This window comes from Chenopodium album, chromosome 20 (genome assembly GCF_948465745.1).
Source record: "Chenopodium album chromosome 20, dcCheAlbu1.1, whole genome shotgun sequence".
Taxonomy (NCBI): domain Eukaryota; kingdom Viridiplantae; phylum Streptophyta; class Magnoliopsida; order Caryophyllales; family Amaranthaceae; genus Chenopodium; species Chenopodium album.
In genome coordinates, this window is record NC_137853.1 from 600,325 (window position 1) to 618,363 (window position 18,039).

An 18,039-nucleotide genomic window follows, 5' to 3' on the forward strand; every position below is an offset into this window, starting at 1 on the left:
TAGGAGTTAAACATGCCTTTTGTTTTTTCTTTCTTTTATTTTTCTGTTTGGATTATTATAAATCTATAGTCAACTCCACTTATGGGATTAAAATTTTAATTAATTGATTGATTGGTTTGAATCATATATATACACCATTATGATTAAATCTGTCCACGTTTATTGTCCCAAATAGGATATAGAACCTCTAAAACGAGCAAAAAATTCTTCCAAAAATTTAATCAACTTTTACAGATTATATATTACTGAGTTTTGTGCTACATTTGAGATCTTTCTGACAAATGATGACTACCTATACAAAAGCTGTAAGCTGACGCCAAACATAACGAAAGCTGAATATATCAAATCAATGTTTAAAATACAAGATATCAGCAAAATCTCGTCACTGGGACCTAACAGATGGGGCAGTAGTAACTTAAGCAGACACCAATTCTTCCTTTGAAGCCGCAAGCTGGTTCTGGATATGCTGAGGAACAACATCGAATTTAGCTAGCTGCATTGTGTAGGACGCCCGCCCTTTAGTCATTCCTCGCAATGTACTCACGTATTGAAACATCTCAGCCAGTGGAACAAGGGCGTCTACTACCTGCACATATTCAAGGGTGATTCATGAGGGAAAACACAATTTAGCATTTAGATGAGGCAAATATGCTGTCCCTTCAAAAGCGAGCCAACATTGCAAATTAGATTCTTAATGAGCTCCAGATAATTTCCACCCTTCTACAGTTATACTAGCTGAGCTAAAAATGATAATTGATTCTGAAAATTCATGATTACTACCAAGCCGAAGTTCATGATTACTATTGGCAGCCAGTTTCTAATTGAGGCCAATCTAAGCTTCAGATTATCCTGAAAAAATACATCTCAATAAGTGGCTACCTTATTTCAGGTTGAAATTTCTCTGGAGTATCTTTCATCCTCTACTTAACTTTATTCTCTACAATCTAAGCAAATGGAACCAAGGAAGGATATATATATTTTATTTTTTTATTTTTAGGAAATTTGTAGTTGGCCATACATTCTAAGGTAAGATCTGTTTGGCATGGTGTTAATATACACTGACATTCCCTCTTTTACATCAGCCATAGTGTTTTAGAGAACAAGACGAGGCATAGTTATAAGAGCAGCATGGCCAGCACCCAAAGAATTGGATGAGATTAAGTTCAAGCCTATATCTTTCACTCTTTGGTGATGGTCATTAAAACCATAAGCTTGAAAGAACAGATACAAACGATTGAAGGAAGAAAAATAACGAGAAGTGGATAAGTACCAAGTGATATAACAATGACAAGGCGAACATACCTTGAGACCACCAGGCTTATCACCAAAGCTGTTGATTTGCCCTCTCCTGGAGTTCAGGTCACCAATAACATCTCCCAAGTGTTCTTCAGGTGTAACTACTTCAACCTTCATAATTGGTTCCAACATCTTTGGACCGGCCTTTCTCATTCCCTCCCGGAAAGCCCCTCTGGCTGCCAGTTGGAAAGCTAAGACACTCGAGTCAACATCATGGTAAGAACCATCCACTAATGCGGCACGTACATCAACTACAGGAAAACCTGCAAGCACACCATTGCTCATGCACTCTTCCAATCCCTTCATGACTCCAGGGATATATTCCTTGGGCACTGCACCACCCTTGATTTCACTGACAAATTCATATCCACTTCCAGCCTCTAAAGGTTCAAATCGCACAGTGATGTCGGCAAACTGTCCTTGGCCACCTGACTGTTTCTTGTGAACATACTTGATTTCAGAAACTTTAGAAATACTCTCACGGTAGTTAACCTGTGGTGCACCAACATTGGCCTCAACCTGTATAAAGCGGCAGATAAGAAAATCAGGTTATTAACTACAACATAATTAGGGGAAAAGGGCAACTCCACACCAACGCATCAGTACAACAATTAGCAGATGTTGGAAAAGCTTATTAAATCAATAGGTTTGCCAAGAAAACAATCAAATATTTGCATTTTGTGCTACAATCAATAGATGAGATGGTTATAAATGACATAGATGCAAGCAAAGGAGTCAAAAAAATGTAGAGAAAGCTTGTGCAGGCATGCAGAAAATGAGTCAAACATGACATAAAAACAAATGCAATTATTAAACACTGATACACACCTTAAATTCTCTTTTGAGCCGATCAACAATAATCTCAAGATGTAACTCTCCCATTCCTTCAATGATTGTCTGGTTGATTTCTTCATCACGTGAGAAGTGGAAAGAAGGATCTTCTTGAGCAAGCTTTATCAGACCAGTTGCCATTTTGTCAATATCAGCTTTAGTCTTGGGTTCAATAGCCACCTTAATGACAGGATCAGGGAAATCCATACGTTCAAGCACAACAGGCTTTTCTGGATCACAGAGTGTTTCACCTGTGATGGTGTCTTTTAGTCCAGCAAGTGCAACAATATCACCTGTTAATGCCACCTTAACATCCTCTCTGCTGTTGGCATGCATTTCCAGAAGCCTACCAATTCTTTCTTTCTTCCCCTTGTTTGCATTCAATACATAAGATCCGGCTGCTAGTTTGCCCGAATAGACTCTCACAAATGTAAGAGAACCCACAAACGGATCGCTCATGATCTTAAAAGCTAAGCCAGAAAATGGTGCATCATCACTTGGCTCCCTCGCTATTTCCAATTCAGGATTTTCTGGATCAGAACCCTTCATTGGGGGCAATTCAAGAGGTGAAGGCAAATAATCTACTACGGCATCAAGCAAAGGCTGAACACCCTTATTTTTAAAGGCTGAACCACACATAACAGGAACAAAACTGGCTGAGATGGTTCCTTTCCTAATTAGTTTCTTGATTGTTTCCTCATCAGGCTCTTTTCCTTCCAAGTAGCCCTCCATAGCCTCATCATCTAATTCTACTACAGTTTCTATCAGCTGCGCCCGATAATCTGCAGCCATTTCCTGAAGATCTGCGGGAATTTCCTCATAACTGAATTTTGCACCCAATTCCTCCCCTGACCACACCACAGCTCTCATTTTCACAAGATCAATGACTCCCTTGAAATTGTCCTCCGCACCAATAGGCAATTGAATTACACAGGGCTTTGCACCCAAATTAGTGACAATCATATCTCTTGTTCTGAAGAAATTTGCACCTAGACGATCCATCTTATTAACAAAACATATACGGGGCACACCATATTTATCTGCTTGCCTCCACACAGTTTCAGATTGTGGCTCCACCCCAGCAACACTGTCAAACAAGCATATAGCACCATCCAGCACTCTCAGAGCCCGCTCGACCTCCAAAGTGAAGTCGACATGGCCAGGAGTGTCAATAATATTGATGCGATGATTATTCCAGTAGGTTGTAGTTGCTGCAGAAGTGATTGTGATCCCTCTTTCTTGTTCTTGCTCCATCCAATCCATAGTTGCTGTTCCTTCATGCACCTCACCAATCTTATAGTTCCGGCCTGTGTAGAACAGGACCCTCTCAGTTGTAGTAGTTTTCCCAGCATCAATATGAGCCATAATTCCAATATTACGATAATCTTTCAGTGGAATTTTCCTCTTTCCCTCTGGCACAAAACAAAAATTATATTTTCCAAGTCAGCAGACAAGAAATGAAGTCTGACAGGCATCACAAACTCGCGAAGTTGCGATAAGCAATAGTACATACAAGCTTGACAAGTATATTAATCACACATCACAGTTATAGACTGAATGTCACGGATCCAAATACTCCGGTTCTCAACGCGGGTCAACATCCGATCAAGGTCTATGCACGGAGAAGGAAAGTCAATCAGGAGCAACTAAGGGCAGCAGCAGGGGATACTCCATGCTTGGTCAACTCCAATTAACAAGATGACAAAAGCAATTAAAGATCGGGAAAGGAAAGGAAGGCAACTAGTTTTCTTGTGCTTTATCAATGTTTTTTCTTAATTTAGCTTTTAAGTATCACATGTATCCTTAAGGTCATCTTGACCATCTTAGTTTAAATATGTTTGTATTAGCTAGTGGAAGGATATGGAGAAATTGAGTGAAACACTTGGTGAGAGTAGTGGCCTCAAGCTACTTAGAGAGTGATAGCCTCAAGTTATCAATTGTAACCTTTCTTTATTATCAATTAATCAAGAATTAAGCCTTCCTTCAATTAAATCATTACAATTAATTAACCACTTTTCCGGTGATCGGAAGTCAGTCCATAACAAACTTGGTACCAGAGCAGGCACGGTCATGGCAGCAAACACCGAGCAACGACTAAGCGCGGTGGAAGAGATACTCACCAGCCTTAAGGCGCAATTAACCTCCATAGAAGAGAAGTTACAACCGCGAGGAGATGAAGGCTCTGCGACAGTTGATGTGGCGGCAGTTGTCAAAACGGCGATGGAGGAGGAACGGAAGAAGACGGAGGAGGTGGTAACGGCAGCCACCACGCGTCTGGAGGGTCGCATAGACCGCTTCAGAAGAGACGTCGAACACCAGGGGACAATTGATCGTGCAAATCTCGTTAAATTCCAGCAAGAGCTGGAGAAAATCAAGAAAGCCCAACCGCAACAACAGACCAACCTTCCGTTCATACCGATCGTCGGGGAGAATAGCCCGCACCCAGAGTCAGAGCGCGTGCGTGCGGACACCTGGCGAGGAGAGACCCTTTGAGGAAGAAGAGTGGCGCCCACCCGAACCAGGCGGGTGGCGCGGTGGAGGCTGGAGAGAGGGGGGTGGCGGCGGCAATCGCTGGCAACACCGTAAATTAGAGATACCCACTTTCGACGGGGCCGATCCGGATAATTGGATAACTAGGGCGGAGATGTACTTTGAGGTATATCAACTTTCAGAGAAGGAAAAGATGGAGGCGACAGTGGTTGCCATGGATGGAGCAGCATTGAAATGGTTTTTGTGGGAGCAAAAACGCAGAGCATTCTACGGGTGGCCGGACCTTAAGCTGAGAATTCTAAGCGAATTCCGACCTTCGCACTCGGGATCCTTGCACGAGCAGTGGCTGGCCGTGCAGCAAGAAGGGGGAACGGTGATGGAGTACCGGCGGCGATTCATAGAGACGGCTGCTCCACTCGAGGATGTGCCAGAAAGCCTCATGTTGGGACAATTTATTAATGGGTTGAGGAAGGATATCAAGGCGGAGCTGCGGTTGCTCAACCCACCAAGTTTGGAGAGAGCTATGGAAGTAGCAGGGAGAATTGAGGAGCGTAATCGATTTCAACAGGAAAAGAAATCAGTTGGGAATTGGAAGAGTGGACCTTATGTTAGTGGATCAAGCAGCGGCCCAACAGAGAAGAGTGGAGGAAGTACGGGCCTTATAAGGACGTATGGGCTGCCAAGCAACTTGGGCCCAAAGCCCCTGAAGTATCTCAAAGCTCGGTCAACCAAGGTGCTTCTCTGGGAGCAAGGCAGTAGGGTCGACCCGGCGGTTGACTGACTCGGAGGTGCAAGAACGCCGAGCGAAGGGTCTTTGTTTTCGGTGTCACGAAAGATGGGGAATTGGACATCGTTGTAAACGAAAGGAACTCACACTCATGATTGCGGGAGATGGGGACGAAGGCAAGGATGATAGTGAGAAAACCGTAGAGGAGGAGGCGTTGGAAGAAGGAGAGACAACCATTGGGGTTACTTTGTGCTCGGTGGTCGGGATTTCAAACCCAAAAACTATGAAACTGGGTGGAGAAGTGATGGGAAGGCGTGTGGTAGTCATGATCGATCCGGGGGCTACCCATAATTTTATTTCGGCCCCATTAGTGTCGGAGTTGAAGTTGGGGTTGACCGAAAAGGGGGAGTTTGATGTTGCCCTTGGTAATGGAGATATGGTGAGGGGGCGCGGAGTTTGCAAGGGTGTAGAGGTCAAGTTGGATGGCGGAGTGGCCATTATTGAAGACTTCTTACCATTAACCTTGGGAAATACCGAAGTTATTCTTGGGGTGCAATGGTTGGAAAAATTGGGTTCGGTGGTCACAAATTGGAAGACGCATGTCATGAAATTTTCCGTCGCCGGAGCTCCGGTGGTCTTGGTGGGTGATCCCACACTTGAAAAATCTCAAGTTTCTTTGAAAGCTATGGTGAGAAGCTTGGGTAAAGAAAGGTGTGGGCTACTAGTTGAAATCAGCAAGGTTGAAAAGGTAGAGGCCCAAGACACTAGGCCCATACCAGAATGTCTTGAAGGCCTTCTTGCAAAATTCCAGAATGTATTTCATATGCCTAAGGGACTTCCTCCTCAACGTGAGCATGAACATGCTATAACTCTCAAGGAAGGTAGTAACCCCATAAGTGTCCGACCTTACCGCTACCCTCAAATTCAAAAAGACGAGATCGAGAAGCTCATACGGGAGATGATTGAGGCCGGAATTATTAGGCCCTCCACAAGCCCGTTCTCTAGTCCGGTTTTGCTAGTTAAGAAAAAGGATGGATCTTGGCGATTTTGCGTGGATTATAGGGCGTTGAACAAAGAGACGGTCCCGGATAAATATCCTATCCCGGTGATCGATGAGCTCCTTGATGAGCTTCATGGGGCTCGAACTTTCTCAAAACTCGACCTCAAATCGGGTTATCATCAAATCCGAGTCAAACCCGAAGATGTGCCCAAGACCGCTTTTCGTACTCATGAGGGTCATTACGAGTTTTTAGTGATGCCATTCGGTCTCACTAACGCTCCGGCCACATTTCAATCTTTGATGAACGACATTTTTCGTCCATTCCTACGGAAATTCGTCCTAGTATTTTTTGACGATATCTTAGTGTATAGTAAGAATGAGAGTGATCATGTCCAACATTTGGAGATGGTATTTGAGAAATTGGCAGTGAACCAACTCTACGCCAATTTCAAGAAATGTGATTTTGGGCAAGAGCAAGTAGCCTACTTGGGCCATACTATTTCTTGCCATGGTGTAGCCATGGATAATGATAAGATACAAGCCATCTTGAATTGGGCCTGCCCAAGAAATTTGAGGGAGCTTAGAGGCTTCCTAGGGCTGACGGGCTACTACAGAAAATTTGTGGCCCGTTATGCTATGATAGCTAGCCCACTGACGGCCCAGCTTAAGAAGGAATGCTATGGGTGGACTGAAGAAGCCACGCAAGCCTTCCGGCAACTTAAGGAAGCGATGGTTACCGCGCCGGTACTAGCCATGCCGGATTTCAACAAGGAGTTCGTGGTTGAGGCCGATGCCTCGGGTTATGGGCTAGGGGCGGTTTTAATGCAAATGGGCCGACCCATAGCTTACTATAGCAAGATGTTGGGAATCCGAGCTCAAGCCAAATCCATTTACGAGAAGGAACTTATGGCCATTTGCTTAGCCATTGTTCGTTGGAAACATTATTTAATGGGCCGACACTTTGTGGTGAGAACCGATCAACAAAGTCTTCGGTACATTATGTTACAAAGGGTAGTGGGAGGCGAGTATCACAAGTGGCTAAGGAAATTGGTTGGGTTCAATTTTGAGGTGCAATACAAACCCGGAGCTTCAAACTGGGTCGCCGATGCTCTTTCTCGGATAGGAGGGGAAATGGGCCAATCAGTCCCTGAGGCCCAATTCGCTGCAATGTTGTCTTCAAATGGGGTAGAGTGGGCTGACTTAGAGAAGGAGCTAGCAGGTGATGTTGGATTGGGCCAAATTAAAAAGGGCCTTGAAAATGGGGATGGTCCAGTTGGGTTCTCTTTAGAAGGGAATAGGCTGCTTTACAAGAACAGAATAGTACTACCCAGAAATTCACGATTCATCCCCAAATTATTAGAGGAGTGTCACGCCACCCCCGTCGGCGGACATGACGGCGAAGTCAAGACTTACCTCCGACTAGCCACCGATTGGTATTGGCAAGGGATGAGGAAGCAAGTCGGAGAGTACGTGCGCAAGTGTGAGGTGTGTCAACGGAGTAAGGTAGCCCAACGACACCCCTTAGGCCTCCTTCAGCCACTTCCGATTCCGACGGCCATTTGGGAGGACATCTCCATGGATTTTGTAGAAGGGCTACCTTTGTCCAAGGGCATTGACTCGGTGTTAGTTGTGGTGGATCGTCTGTCCAAGTATAGCCACTTTATAGGGCTCAAACACCCCTTCAATGCTTTGAAGGTGGCGGATTATTTCATCAAGGAGGTGGTACGCCTCCACGGGTTTCCATCCTCCATTGTTTCTGACCGTGACCGCGTGTTCATGAGTATATTTTGGAAGGAGCTATTTCGGCTTCAGGGTACGCAACTCCGACGGAGCACCGCCTACCACCCACAATCTGACGGGCAGACTGAAATTGTAAACAAAGGGCTTGAGGTGTATCTCCGGTGTTTCGTAGCAGGACAACCCAAGCAATGGGCAAGGTGGTTGGCTTGGGCGGAATATTCTTATAATACGTCGCCTCACACCTCAACCAAGATGACCCCTTTTAAAGTGGTCTATGGTCGGGAACCGCCGAAGCTATGGCGGTTGGGTTCTGGTCAGACGCTGGTCAGCAGCCTCGAAGAGGGCTTGCGTGAAAGGGATTTTGTGCTCGATGAACTCAAGGTGAATTTGTTACAGGCACAACAATTGATGAAGGAGACGGCGGATAAGAAGAGGACAGATGCTGCATTCGAAGTTGGAGACGCGGTTTTCTTGAAGCTCCGACCATATCGTCAGAAATCATTGGCAAGGCGGCCGTTTCAGAAGTTAGCGGCAAGGTATTATGGGCCTTATACGGTGGTTCAACGGATCGGGCGGGTGGCTTACAAATTGGACCTCCCACCTTCTTGCAAAGTTCATCCCGTGTTTCACATTTCTCAATTGAAACGAGCGGTGGGGGATGCCATGGTTAATCCCGCCATACCGGAGCAATTGAATGAAGAGCTCGAGTTAGTGGTCGAACCCGAAACAGTCAGAGAAGTCAGAAAAGCTACCACAGGGGAAGGCTATGAAGTTCTTATCAAATGGAAAGGCCTGCCGGAGTTCGAAGCTACATGGGAGGACGGGGCGGCTGTGAAGCAGCGATTTCCCGACTTCCACCTTGAGGACAAGGTGAGTCTTTTGGGGCGGGGTATTGTCACGGATCCAAATACTCCGGTTCTCAACGCGGGTCAACATCCGATCAAGGTCTATGCACGGAGAAGGAAAGTCAATCAGGAGCAACTAAGGGCAGCAGCAGGGGATACTCCATGCTTGGTCAACTCCAATTAACAAGATGACAAAAGCAATTAAAGATCGGGAAAGGAAAGGAAGGCAACTAGTTTTCTTGTGCTTTATCAATGTTTTTTCTTAATTTAGCTTTTAAGTATCACATGTATCCTTAAGGTCATCTTGACCATCTTAGTTTAAATATGTTTGTATTAGCTAGTGGAAGGATATGGAGAAATTGAGTGAAACACTTGGTGAGAGTAGTGGCCTCAAGCTACTTAGAGAGTGATAGCCTCAAGTTATCAATTGTAACCTTTCTTTATTATCAATTAATCAAGAATTAAGCCTTCCTTCAATTAAATCATTACAATTAATTAACCACTTTTCCGGTGATCGGAAGTCAGTCCATAACACTGAAATGACCTCTCATAAGGAAGAGATTCATCCTACTTTGCCCAATGAAATACCACAAAGGAAAAATAAACCATAGGCAAGGTCTCTACAAGGATATCCTCATACTCCCACGTTACAAAACGAAAATTCTTCTTCCAAGCTCTAACCAATGAATTTGTGAGAAAAAAAGATGCATGTGCATGAGGAACTCAAGTTCAATACTAATATGCTAAACAAATTGGCATGGTTCATTCATTATAAGTCCAAGTTATAGCATATTAACCCTGGAAAGTAGTTACCTTTTCTAATATAAGCTAGATTTCAAAGGCAATAGTAACAGCCACAAATTTGGCGAAAATTTGATACATGTCAAATACAGAGAAAAGTGAAAGAGATACAAGTTTGTTTTTCATTTTTATTCACAGTTATGCCCATATGGTTAAGACCATGAGTAATGATGAAATTACAGCATCATTATTAACACAAATTTTCTCTTTTTAATTTAAGAGAAACGTCCCAACAAAAGAGTCATACAGCCCATTCAGAGAGACGGAAACGGAAACATTTGGCAAAGGTGACAGATGCAAGGATGAAAATTGAAAAGACCAAACCTTTCAGCCAATTTCCCTTGTAAGCCAATGAGCCAAACTCATGGGCCACGTTATGAACATTACTACTGAATATGCAATTAGCATGCAGAAACTTCACAAAATTGTGGGGGAACTACAGGAAGATTGGTTACTCAGAATATAATAGGGCAACATTTTCCCATTTTAATACACTAACGAATTCATAACAGACTTCACCCTCACCTCTCTTCTTCTGGGAAAACTCAGTTTCCTCATTAAATGCTTAAACAAGTTTAAATTTTAATTAACATCTTTATCAGAATCAATTCTAACATTAATCAACAACTATTAGCTTAATTAAGCACAACATCACAATTACAATTGAATTTGTAACTAACCTGAGCAATTATAGCCAAAACTAATCCAAATTCTAGAACCCCAAAACAGTAAGTTATCTCAATAATTACACAATAAAACCAAATGGGTACTCACAAAAAATTCCAGAAATTAAAAACCCACATCACAAAATACACAAAGAGCACCAATACTTTAAAGAAACAAGCATATTACCACCATCAGCAGCCATGGCAAAAACAGAGAACTTCCTCCTCTGTTGCTGCAAAGCAGGGGCATTTCTGGAATTACACCTGCTAATTCGAACACCCCCGAAGAAGGAGGAGAGAGAAGAAGACACGTTGAGACGGCGGCGACTGTGGTGGTGGGAGGAGGAGAGAGAAAGTAGCTTATTTTGAGACCCATTATTGATATTGCAAAGGGGTTCAAGTGTTCCTGTAATTCTCATTGATTCTGCCGCCATTTTTACTCACTTTCTATTATCTTTCTTCTCTATAACCTCACTTCTGTGAGGTCTGCTAGAAATTTAATTTTATGAGAAAATTTGATGATAAATAACAAATTGTGAGGTTGAGTTTTGATATTGGGGCTTTCGGATAATTGGCTAATAGGATAAATTGTTTGCAACTTGAAATTTTTGTGGGTCCTTTTGGCCCAAATTTTTCTCATCCATAAATGAACAATTAAACATCGTGGCTTTGTATTAGCCTTTGTTATTTGAGTTACACCTCTTTCAACAAATCAAACAATAATCTCATAATAGAAATGCCTTTATTATTCCATTAAGGTTATAGAGTTCATTTTGGCTCTTAAAGATCAAATTTATGGTCAGAATTAGTCAAAAATGACTTGAAATACCTTGGCTTGTGTGCAAGAAAATGCTTTGATTTGCGTGCTTTGGTTTACGAGTTGCGATTGCTTGGTTAAGTGTTTTGGGTTATTTAATTTGAGGTTGACATTAGCAAAAAAATGACCAGAAAAACTCGAAGAGTAAAGTAGAGTATGACTATAAAACATAGATACACAATTTAAGCAATCTTATAAAGAAAAACTAGGAGCTATGAAATGGTATAGACCGAGTATAGTTATGAAACATAAAAAATCTCGTACGTACTAACATATTGTTAATTTTGTCACAATATAGTATTCGAGTCATTGGTTGATGTTCCACTAGACCATGGAATTGAAGCCGTGTTACTCATTGTTGATTGACCTGCATTTCCACTATACATGAAAGCACGCAGGAAGTTGGGGCATTGACAAAGCTCCAACTGCGAAATTAGAGTTGAGCATAAGAGCTATCGTCGACATGCTAGGTCTTTTCCTCATATCTTCTTGGACACATAACAAACCTAGGTGTATACAACTCGTGATTTCGGTTTTCGAGCAAGAGTCTCTTAGTGTTGGATTTATAAATTCCAATGATCTCCCATCTCTACAACATTTCCATCCCTGCAATTATAACACCAATATTTAAGTTTAGTGATTCCTTTTTTACAAACTTAGATTTGTACATATCAACATAATTTTGGTGTTAATGTTAATGTACTCACATAGCTTAGAAGGTTTTCAGTCATGCCTGATTGATAGCTCGTGGCACTTATCCTTATTCCACTCAGAATCTCTAAAATTAGCACGCCAAAGCTGTAGACATCTGATTTTACGTTGAATTGTCCATGAATTATATATTCCGGAGCCATATAACCACTGCAAATAATGAAACAGAGAAAAAATATGCTTAGTAACGCCACACATTTACATATCCCTTTTTTTTTTTTTCATTTTGATCAAGCTTATAGAAATTAATAATTTTAGCTTACTAAGTCCCAATAATTCTACTTGTATGGCAATAGGTTTTTTCGTCAAAAATCCTAGCCATGCCAAAGTCTGCAATTTTAGGATGCATCTCCTCATCTAACAAAACATTGGCTGCCTTGAGATCACGATGGATGATTCGGATGGGAGAGTCTTCATGAAGGTAGAGCAATCCTCGAGCAATGCCTTTTATAATGTCATATCGCTTTGGCCAATCCAATTGTCTTTGCTTTTCAGCATCTGTAACACATTGAAGATTTGAAGTAACTAGATGAGGCATAATTCAACATGATAAAAGGGAACACGTAAAATAGAATATACTTGTATGTAAAGAATACAAAGGAACAGAAAGAGTAACAATAAAAATAAAAATATTACCAAAGAGGAAGTAGTCAAGACTTTTGTTAGCCACAAACTCGTACACGAGTAACTTTTCTTCTTTCTTTGCCAAGCAAAATCCTTCTAGCTTCACTAAATTCTGTGTTGAAGCTTGGCTACCAATGCAACCTCGTTTCTAAATTCTCTTTCACCTTGGCAAGAGCCGCTTGATAGCCTTTTTACTGCAACTTCTTGTCCATTTTGTAAAGTGCCCTAAACAAAAAATAAAGAGCCAATTATTGAAATAAATTAAGTACTACATCTACTAATCTACTATCTAGTAAATCTATATTTTGTAAGTACAAAAGAATCATAGAAACACGGAATTTTATTTTGGTGTGGATGTCAACTAGTTTATTTTGTATTTTGGTGTCATTCCTCCTTTTATGTACCTTGTAGACGATGCCAAATCCCCCTTGACCAATCATGTGATCATCGGAGAAGTTTTTAGTGGCGGCCTTGAGGGCTTCCCATTCATATTGCAAGGACTCAACTATAACATTTTGATCATCTGCAAGTGGAGGAGGCACATCCCCTGCTGCAGCATCCAAAAAAACATTATTACTAATTTGATTAAGCTCAAGTCTTTCAATCTACAAGTTTTTATGATTGTTACCACTTTGAGAATTTGCTACATCTTCAGGCTTCTTCTTGCCTTTCCGACACTTAAGTGCTATAACTATGCTTATTACCAAAAGTATGATGAATACTGATGATGCAGCAACAGGAATAATAATTTTGAGTTTTCCTGCAGCAAAACAGCCAGTCTCAAAACTCAATTTGTGAAGTCATATTGCCTTAGCTTGCGAAAAGCTCATTCCAAAAAGATATCTTACCTGAAGTAGGAGTTGGAGACGATGATGATCCGGAAGCAAGAGCTTCTGGAGGAGGTGAATCAGCTGTATCTTGGGCTGATGAAGGTTTAGGAATTGACAAACAAATAATTCCTAACACCATTGACAATAACACTTCCATGTAGGAGTTGTGACTCTTCCAGTTCTCTTCTTTCTTTCTCATTTTATTTTAGCTTTCTTTGGCTATATTTCTTTCTTCTCTAACTTTCTGTAATCATATAATTTCTGTAATCATACAAGGTCAAGATGAAAGATGCATCAAAAGTCGTAGTACTACTAGTAGAGATGGGGTCACGTTTGAATGAATTAAAAAAAATTACCAACTTGCTTTCTATTAGAAGGTGTCTGTACTAATTGGTCAATAGCTAGCTACATTCATGGATGGCCATCATATAAGCTCTTTCTCCACTTCAATTAAAAAACATATGTAAATATTTTTCTCTGTTTCAAAATTATAAAAAAAAAAAACCATATATTTTGCTCATTTTCTTATTTGAGGTGCTTTCAATAAAAAAAAAATGAGCATATAAAATATGATACTACGTAGAATATATATCCACACAATAAATTAAGGTAAAAGAGAATAAAACATTGAAGTGAAAAATGCATACATACTCCGTACTTTATAAAAACAGGGGAAATTTTGCTTATATATAGATGTTATCCAAGAAAATAAATTGTTTCAATTCATCAATTAAGATCCAAATTAAATGAACTTCCTATTAGTTTGTAGACCATGGTAGTGAATGTGAGTCACTTCTTGTTGTAGATGGCAATGAATTAGTGTTGCTTCTTGTCGCCGATAGGTCGGAACTGCTGCTGTACAAGAACGATGGGGGTTGAGGCGGCATTGAAGGAGCCTTAGACGCGATATAGTTAGAGCTTAGTATGTGACCTATTGTGTCCATTGTAGGCCTTCTAGTAACGTCCTCTTGTACACACATTAAGCCTAAATTCACGCATTTCATGACTTCGTCATTTGAGCATGAATCACTTAATGTTTTATCAATGAGCTCCAATGTTCTTTCTTCCAAATAACATTTCCAGGCCTGATATACACATGAGATGAAATATATCAGCATAATATACTACTAATTATATGGTAAAGTACAATTACGTGTATAATATGTTCATTTAGCAATACTTTTAAGTTTTAATGGGTAGCCTAACTAAGCTTTATTAATTTAATTTTTTCTTTAGCAAAACCATTTAAGGAGTATAATGTATACTCACATAGATCAAAAGGTTTTCGCCTGCTTCAGATTGGTAGAGAAAACTGTTGACCCTTCGTCCACTTACAATCTCTAATACTAGCACGCCAAAACTGTATACATCTGATTTCGTGGAGAATTGTCCGTGAAGTAAATACTCAGGAGCCATGTAACCACTGTAATTCATGAAAACATAACAATATAAGGCACGCATAGAACCATAAAAACCAACTCTTACAATAAGCATAGACTGTATATACAGTTGACTTACTAAGTACCAACAACGCGACATGTATCAATATGTGTCTGTTCAAAAGAACATATCCTGGCCATGCCAAAATCAGCAATTTTCGGGTTCATCTCCGCATCCAACAACACATTGCCAGATTTGAGATCGCGATGGATGATTCTAACAGGGGAGTCTTCATGAAGGTAAAGCATCCCTCGAGCAATGCCTTTTATAATATTGTAGCGCATTGACCAATTCACTTGTGCTTGTTTTATAGGATCTGTATGTCAATGTCATTAGTCATACAAATTACAAGTTAGGAATAACACAAATGACATAAAGTCTCGACAACATCACATGATAACAGGTTTAGAGTACAATACCAAATAGGAAGTAGTCTAGGCTCTTGTTAGGCACGAACTCGTATACGAGTAGCTTCTCTGTATCTGCTACACAAAATCCAACTAACCTAACCAAATTTCTATGTTGAAGCTTTGCTAATAGTACCACCTCATTCTTAAATTCCTTTTCACCTTGCCTCGAGCTGTTTGATAGTCTTTTCACAGCTATTTCTCTACCATCCTCTAATGTTCCCTGACCAAAAACAAACATAAATTTTTGAAATTTATTTATTAAGTAATTAGTTTCTAATATAAAAATAGATGTAAATGAATTTGAATTTGGTCATATAATGAGTAGTATTTGGACTGAGGTGAACAGAGCCAAGAAAAACTTAGTTACCTTGTAAACAACACCAAATCCACCACGACCAATCTTTTGATGATCAGAGAAGTTGTTAGTGGCTGTTTGGAGAGTTCTTAGGTCATATTGCAACGATTCAGCGGTCATGAATTCATTCTTTGATGCAGGAGTTTGAGGCAATTCACCAGAAACCACGTTCCCTTCTACAACACATAAAGAGTTAGAAAGAATTAACCAACATATGGATGTTACGTGTAATTTGAACATGTAATGTGACAACTATATTTAGATGGAAATCATAAAAGTACTACCGTATGTAGAATCATTTGTGACATTTGATATTGGAACTACGACAGATGGAGTCAAAATTGGAAGAGCGATATCATATTTTTGCACATTTCCATGTACTACATAAACAAGAAAAAATAAAGTCAAAGATTGTACTACAAAAGTAAGATTAGGCATCCAATTATATTAGCTTTGATGATTACCATCTTCAAATTTTCCTGCTTTCGGTTTCTTCTTACATACACATAAACATATTACTAGTGTCACGATCACAACCACGGCCACAAATGCAACGATGACAGCAGGAATTATTATAAGAAGTTTCCCTGTACAACAAAGTGCAGTACAATGACCAAACATGATAAAATCACGTAACAAAAAAAAAAAAAAATAAATAAATAAATAAAACAAGTTCTCCATACCTTTTTTCGGTAGATTATTTTTACTAGTATATACAAGTATTACCTCGAATTGATGAGGAGGATGTTGTTGAATCTAGAGACCTAGTCTTATCTGATGAAGTATCTGCTATATATGCACAAAGCAAGTTAGGATTTATCTTACTAATAATGTTCAACTTTAACTTGATCTCATATTAAAATGTCAAAAATACAAGATTAATTATTTTCCGTGTTCTCTTTACAATTGGTTGTCATACGTGTTTTTAAAAATCAAATTTAGCATTGCGTGCATTTAAATCGATCTATTTATAAGTAAATCAAGGTGTATGTACGTAAGCAGTAGAATTGAAGATCACAACGACAACACTATACCGATTGGTGTAGATGGCACATCCCAGGTGGTATGGCTTTGTGATGGCACACGACGTAAAGTTGGTGAAGGCGCTTCATTGTCTGACCAATGGATTTGGAGAAATGGAAGATAAATAAGATGCAATTGTAGTGATACTCTTAATTCTCAATGAACCAAATCATTAAATTCGGAAATTGATATATATAAATATATTAAATAAAATGTAAGATAATAATAGTGTTACCAAAATTAGATTACCAGGACATAATGTGTTATAAGAAGATGGAACTCCACAAAGCAAGAGAAGCTTAGACATATTGTTGGCAAGGGTGACATTTGCATTGATAATAGACTTGACGTTGCAAAAACACTCCCTGTCTTCTCGTATATCTTCCTTGAGTACAGTACAGCACATGTTCGAAGCCGTCGACGTAGAATTACAATTTAACAGCCTCTGCCAACACATCCCTAACATTGTAGATTCTTCTTGCGCTGATGTTGCCATAAATTGCATTATTAGCAACACTAGTACTAGCCTTATGGCCGTTGCGACCACCTTCATATGTTCTGCCGTAGACTTCATGATCGACTAATCGTCGATTATGAACTACTTAGCTTGTTCGAATATTTTTTGTATAGAGAAGCAAAGATATGCGTGCATTCAATAAGGAATACATTGTTAATAATTAATAATAATGGAGTTTAAGTATAAATTTGAATTGACTTTATTGATTGACTTGTTCAAATTCTTGACAAAGATGTCCCATGTGCATAACTACGACTGTACTAATAGAATTATACTACTTCAGTTGACTTTACATTCATCTCCCTAATATAGCACTATGTGTAACATGCCAGCTAAAATTAACTAGTTAAATTAAGACATTTTGACAATTGCTCACAACTAACTTCACCTCGATCATGAAGTTCCATGCTTTTAGTTTCGTTTATTTTTGTCAATTTGATCTCTAATAATAATGTTATAGTTCCAATGATAACCAATAATTCATTCAAATTCTATGTATTTATTAGTTGATTCATAATCTTGTACTGTAACACTAATCGCAGCTTAAATTAATTATTCAAAAATAATATCATGTCCATACTGGTAAAATGCACGTAACAATACTCTAGGCGCTCTAGCTAGTTGGTTTCATGGTAGATAAATTGATGACTAACAAGAGTGAGTATTAGGTTAACACCCCTACTTGCCGTACTTTGTTCTTCATTCTCATTAATTTGTTGATTGATTAATTATATTCTTCCTCTCATGCTTTAGCCTAATAAACGGAAGTACTTGCTTAGTTACTAATTTAACGCAATGTTTGCCATTGATATAGGATAGTAATTGGTTAATTTAGTATTGTTGTAAGCTTGATTAAGATAATCAAAGTTATGGTGATGCCTGCGAACAGAAGTTTACAGGCGTTGAGGATAAATTTT

At 39.8% G+C, this 18,039-nt stretch overlaps 3 protein-coding genes across 4 annotated transcripts; all 3 read right to left on the reverse strand.

Moving 5' to 3' along the window:
* Positions 1 to 204: 204 nt before the first annotated feature.
* LOC145597973 (elongation factor G-2, chloroplastic-like) lies at positions 205 to 10,900 on the reverse strand. 2 transcript variants are annotated; one of them, XM_081654252.1, is made up of 4 exons: positions 10,586 to 10,900; positions 2,125 to 3,539; positions 1,303 to 1,815; positions 205 to 586 (listed from the first exon to the last, which is right to left on the reverse strand). In XM_081654252.1, the coding sequence occupies exons 1-4, from the start codon at positions 10,827 to 10,829 to the stop codon at positions 416 to 418; spliced, it is 2,343 nt and encodes a 780-aa protein (XP_081510378.1). In that variant the 5' UTR covers positions 10,830 to 10,900; the 3' UTR covers positions 205 to 415. The 2 variants fall into 2 exon arrangements, with proteins under 2 accessions (XP_081510378.1, XP_081510377.1); XM_081654251.1 differs by having other exon boundaries at positions 10,583 to 10,899.
* Positions 10,901 to 11,590: 690 nt separating this feature from the next.
* LOC145599069 (cysteine-rich receptor-like protein kinase 7) lies at positions 11,591 to 13,576 on the reverse strand. Its single transcript, XM_081655481.1, has 7 exons — positions 13,396 to 13,576; positions 13,176 to 13,307; positions 12,952 to 13,094; positions 12,712 to 12,772; positions 12,187 to 12,421; positions 11,920 to 12,073; positions 11,591 to 11,818 (listed from the first exon to the last, which is right to left on the reverse strand). The coding sequence occupies exons 1-7, from the start codon at positions 13,574 to 13,576 to the stop codon at positions 11,591 to 11,593; spliced, it is 1,134 nt and encodes a 377-aa protein (XP_081511607.1).
* A 559-nt stretch (positions 13,577 to 14,135) lies between these two features.
* Positions 14,136 to 17,179, reverse strand: LOC145599070 (cysteine-rich receptor-like protein kinase 10). Its single transcript, XM_081655483.1, has 10 exons — positions 16,855 to 17,179; positions 16,617 to 16,697; positions 16,309 to 16,368; positions 16,047 to 16,169; positions 15,867 to 15,962; positions 15,595 to 15,758; positions 15,237 to 15,447; positions 14,896 to 15,133; positions 14,647 to 14,800; positions 14,136 to 14,462 (listed from the first exon to the last, which is right to left on the reverse strand). Exons 1-10 carry the CDS (start codon positions 17,177 to 17,179, stop codon positions 14,136 to 14,138), a joined length of 1,779 nt encoding a protein of 592 aa, XP_081511609.1.
* Between the last annotated feature and the right edge of the window lie 860 nt (positions 17,180 to 18,039).

Bases quoted from the DNA above. Each gene is read 5' to 3' on its own strand.
- LOC145597973 (XM_081654251.1), bottom strand. From the start codon at position 10,829: ATGGCGGCAGAATCAATGAGAATTACAGGAACACTTGAACCCCTTTGC. The intron at 1,816-2,124 runs GTGTGTATCAGT...CGCTTTATACAG, and splicing joins GGCTCAAAAGAGAATTTAAG to GTTGAGGCCAATGTTGGTGC. The intron at 587-1,302 runs GTATGTTCGCCT...GAATATGTGCAG, and splicing joins ATAAGCCTGGTGGTCTCAAG to GTAGTAGACGCCCTTGTTCC.
- LOC145599069 (XM_081655481.1), bottom strand. From the start codon at position 13,576: ATGAGAAAGAAAGAAGAGAACTGGAAGAGTCACAACTCCTACATGGAA. The intron at 12,773-12,951 runs GTACATAAAAGG...TTTTTTGTTTAG, and splicing joins GATTTGGCATCGTCTACAAG to GGCACTTTACAAAATGGACA. The intron at 11,819-11,919 runs GTGAGTACATTA...TTATAATTGCAG, and splicing joins CTGAAAACCTTCTAAGCTAT to GGATGGAAATGTTGTAGAGA.
- LOC145599070 (XM_081655483.1), bottom strand. From the start codon at position 17,179: ATGAAGTCTACGGCAGAACATATGAAGGTGGTCGCAACGGCCATAAGG. The intron at 15,448-15,594 runs GTAACTAAGTTT...GTTTTTGGTCAG, and splicing joins GATTTGGTGTTGTTTACAAG to GGAACATTAGAGGATGGTAG. The intron at 14,801-14,895 runs GTAAGTCAACTG...CATGAATTACAG, and splicing joins TGTCGCGTTGTTGGTACTTA to TGGTTACATGGCTCCTGAGT.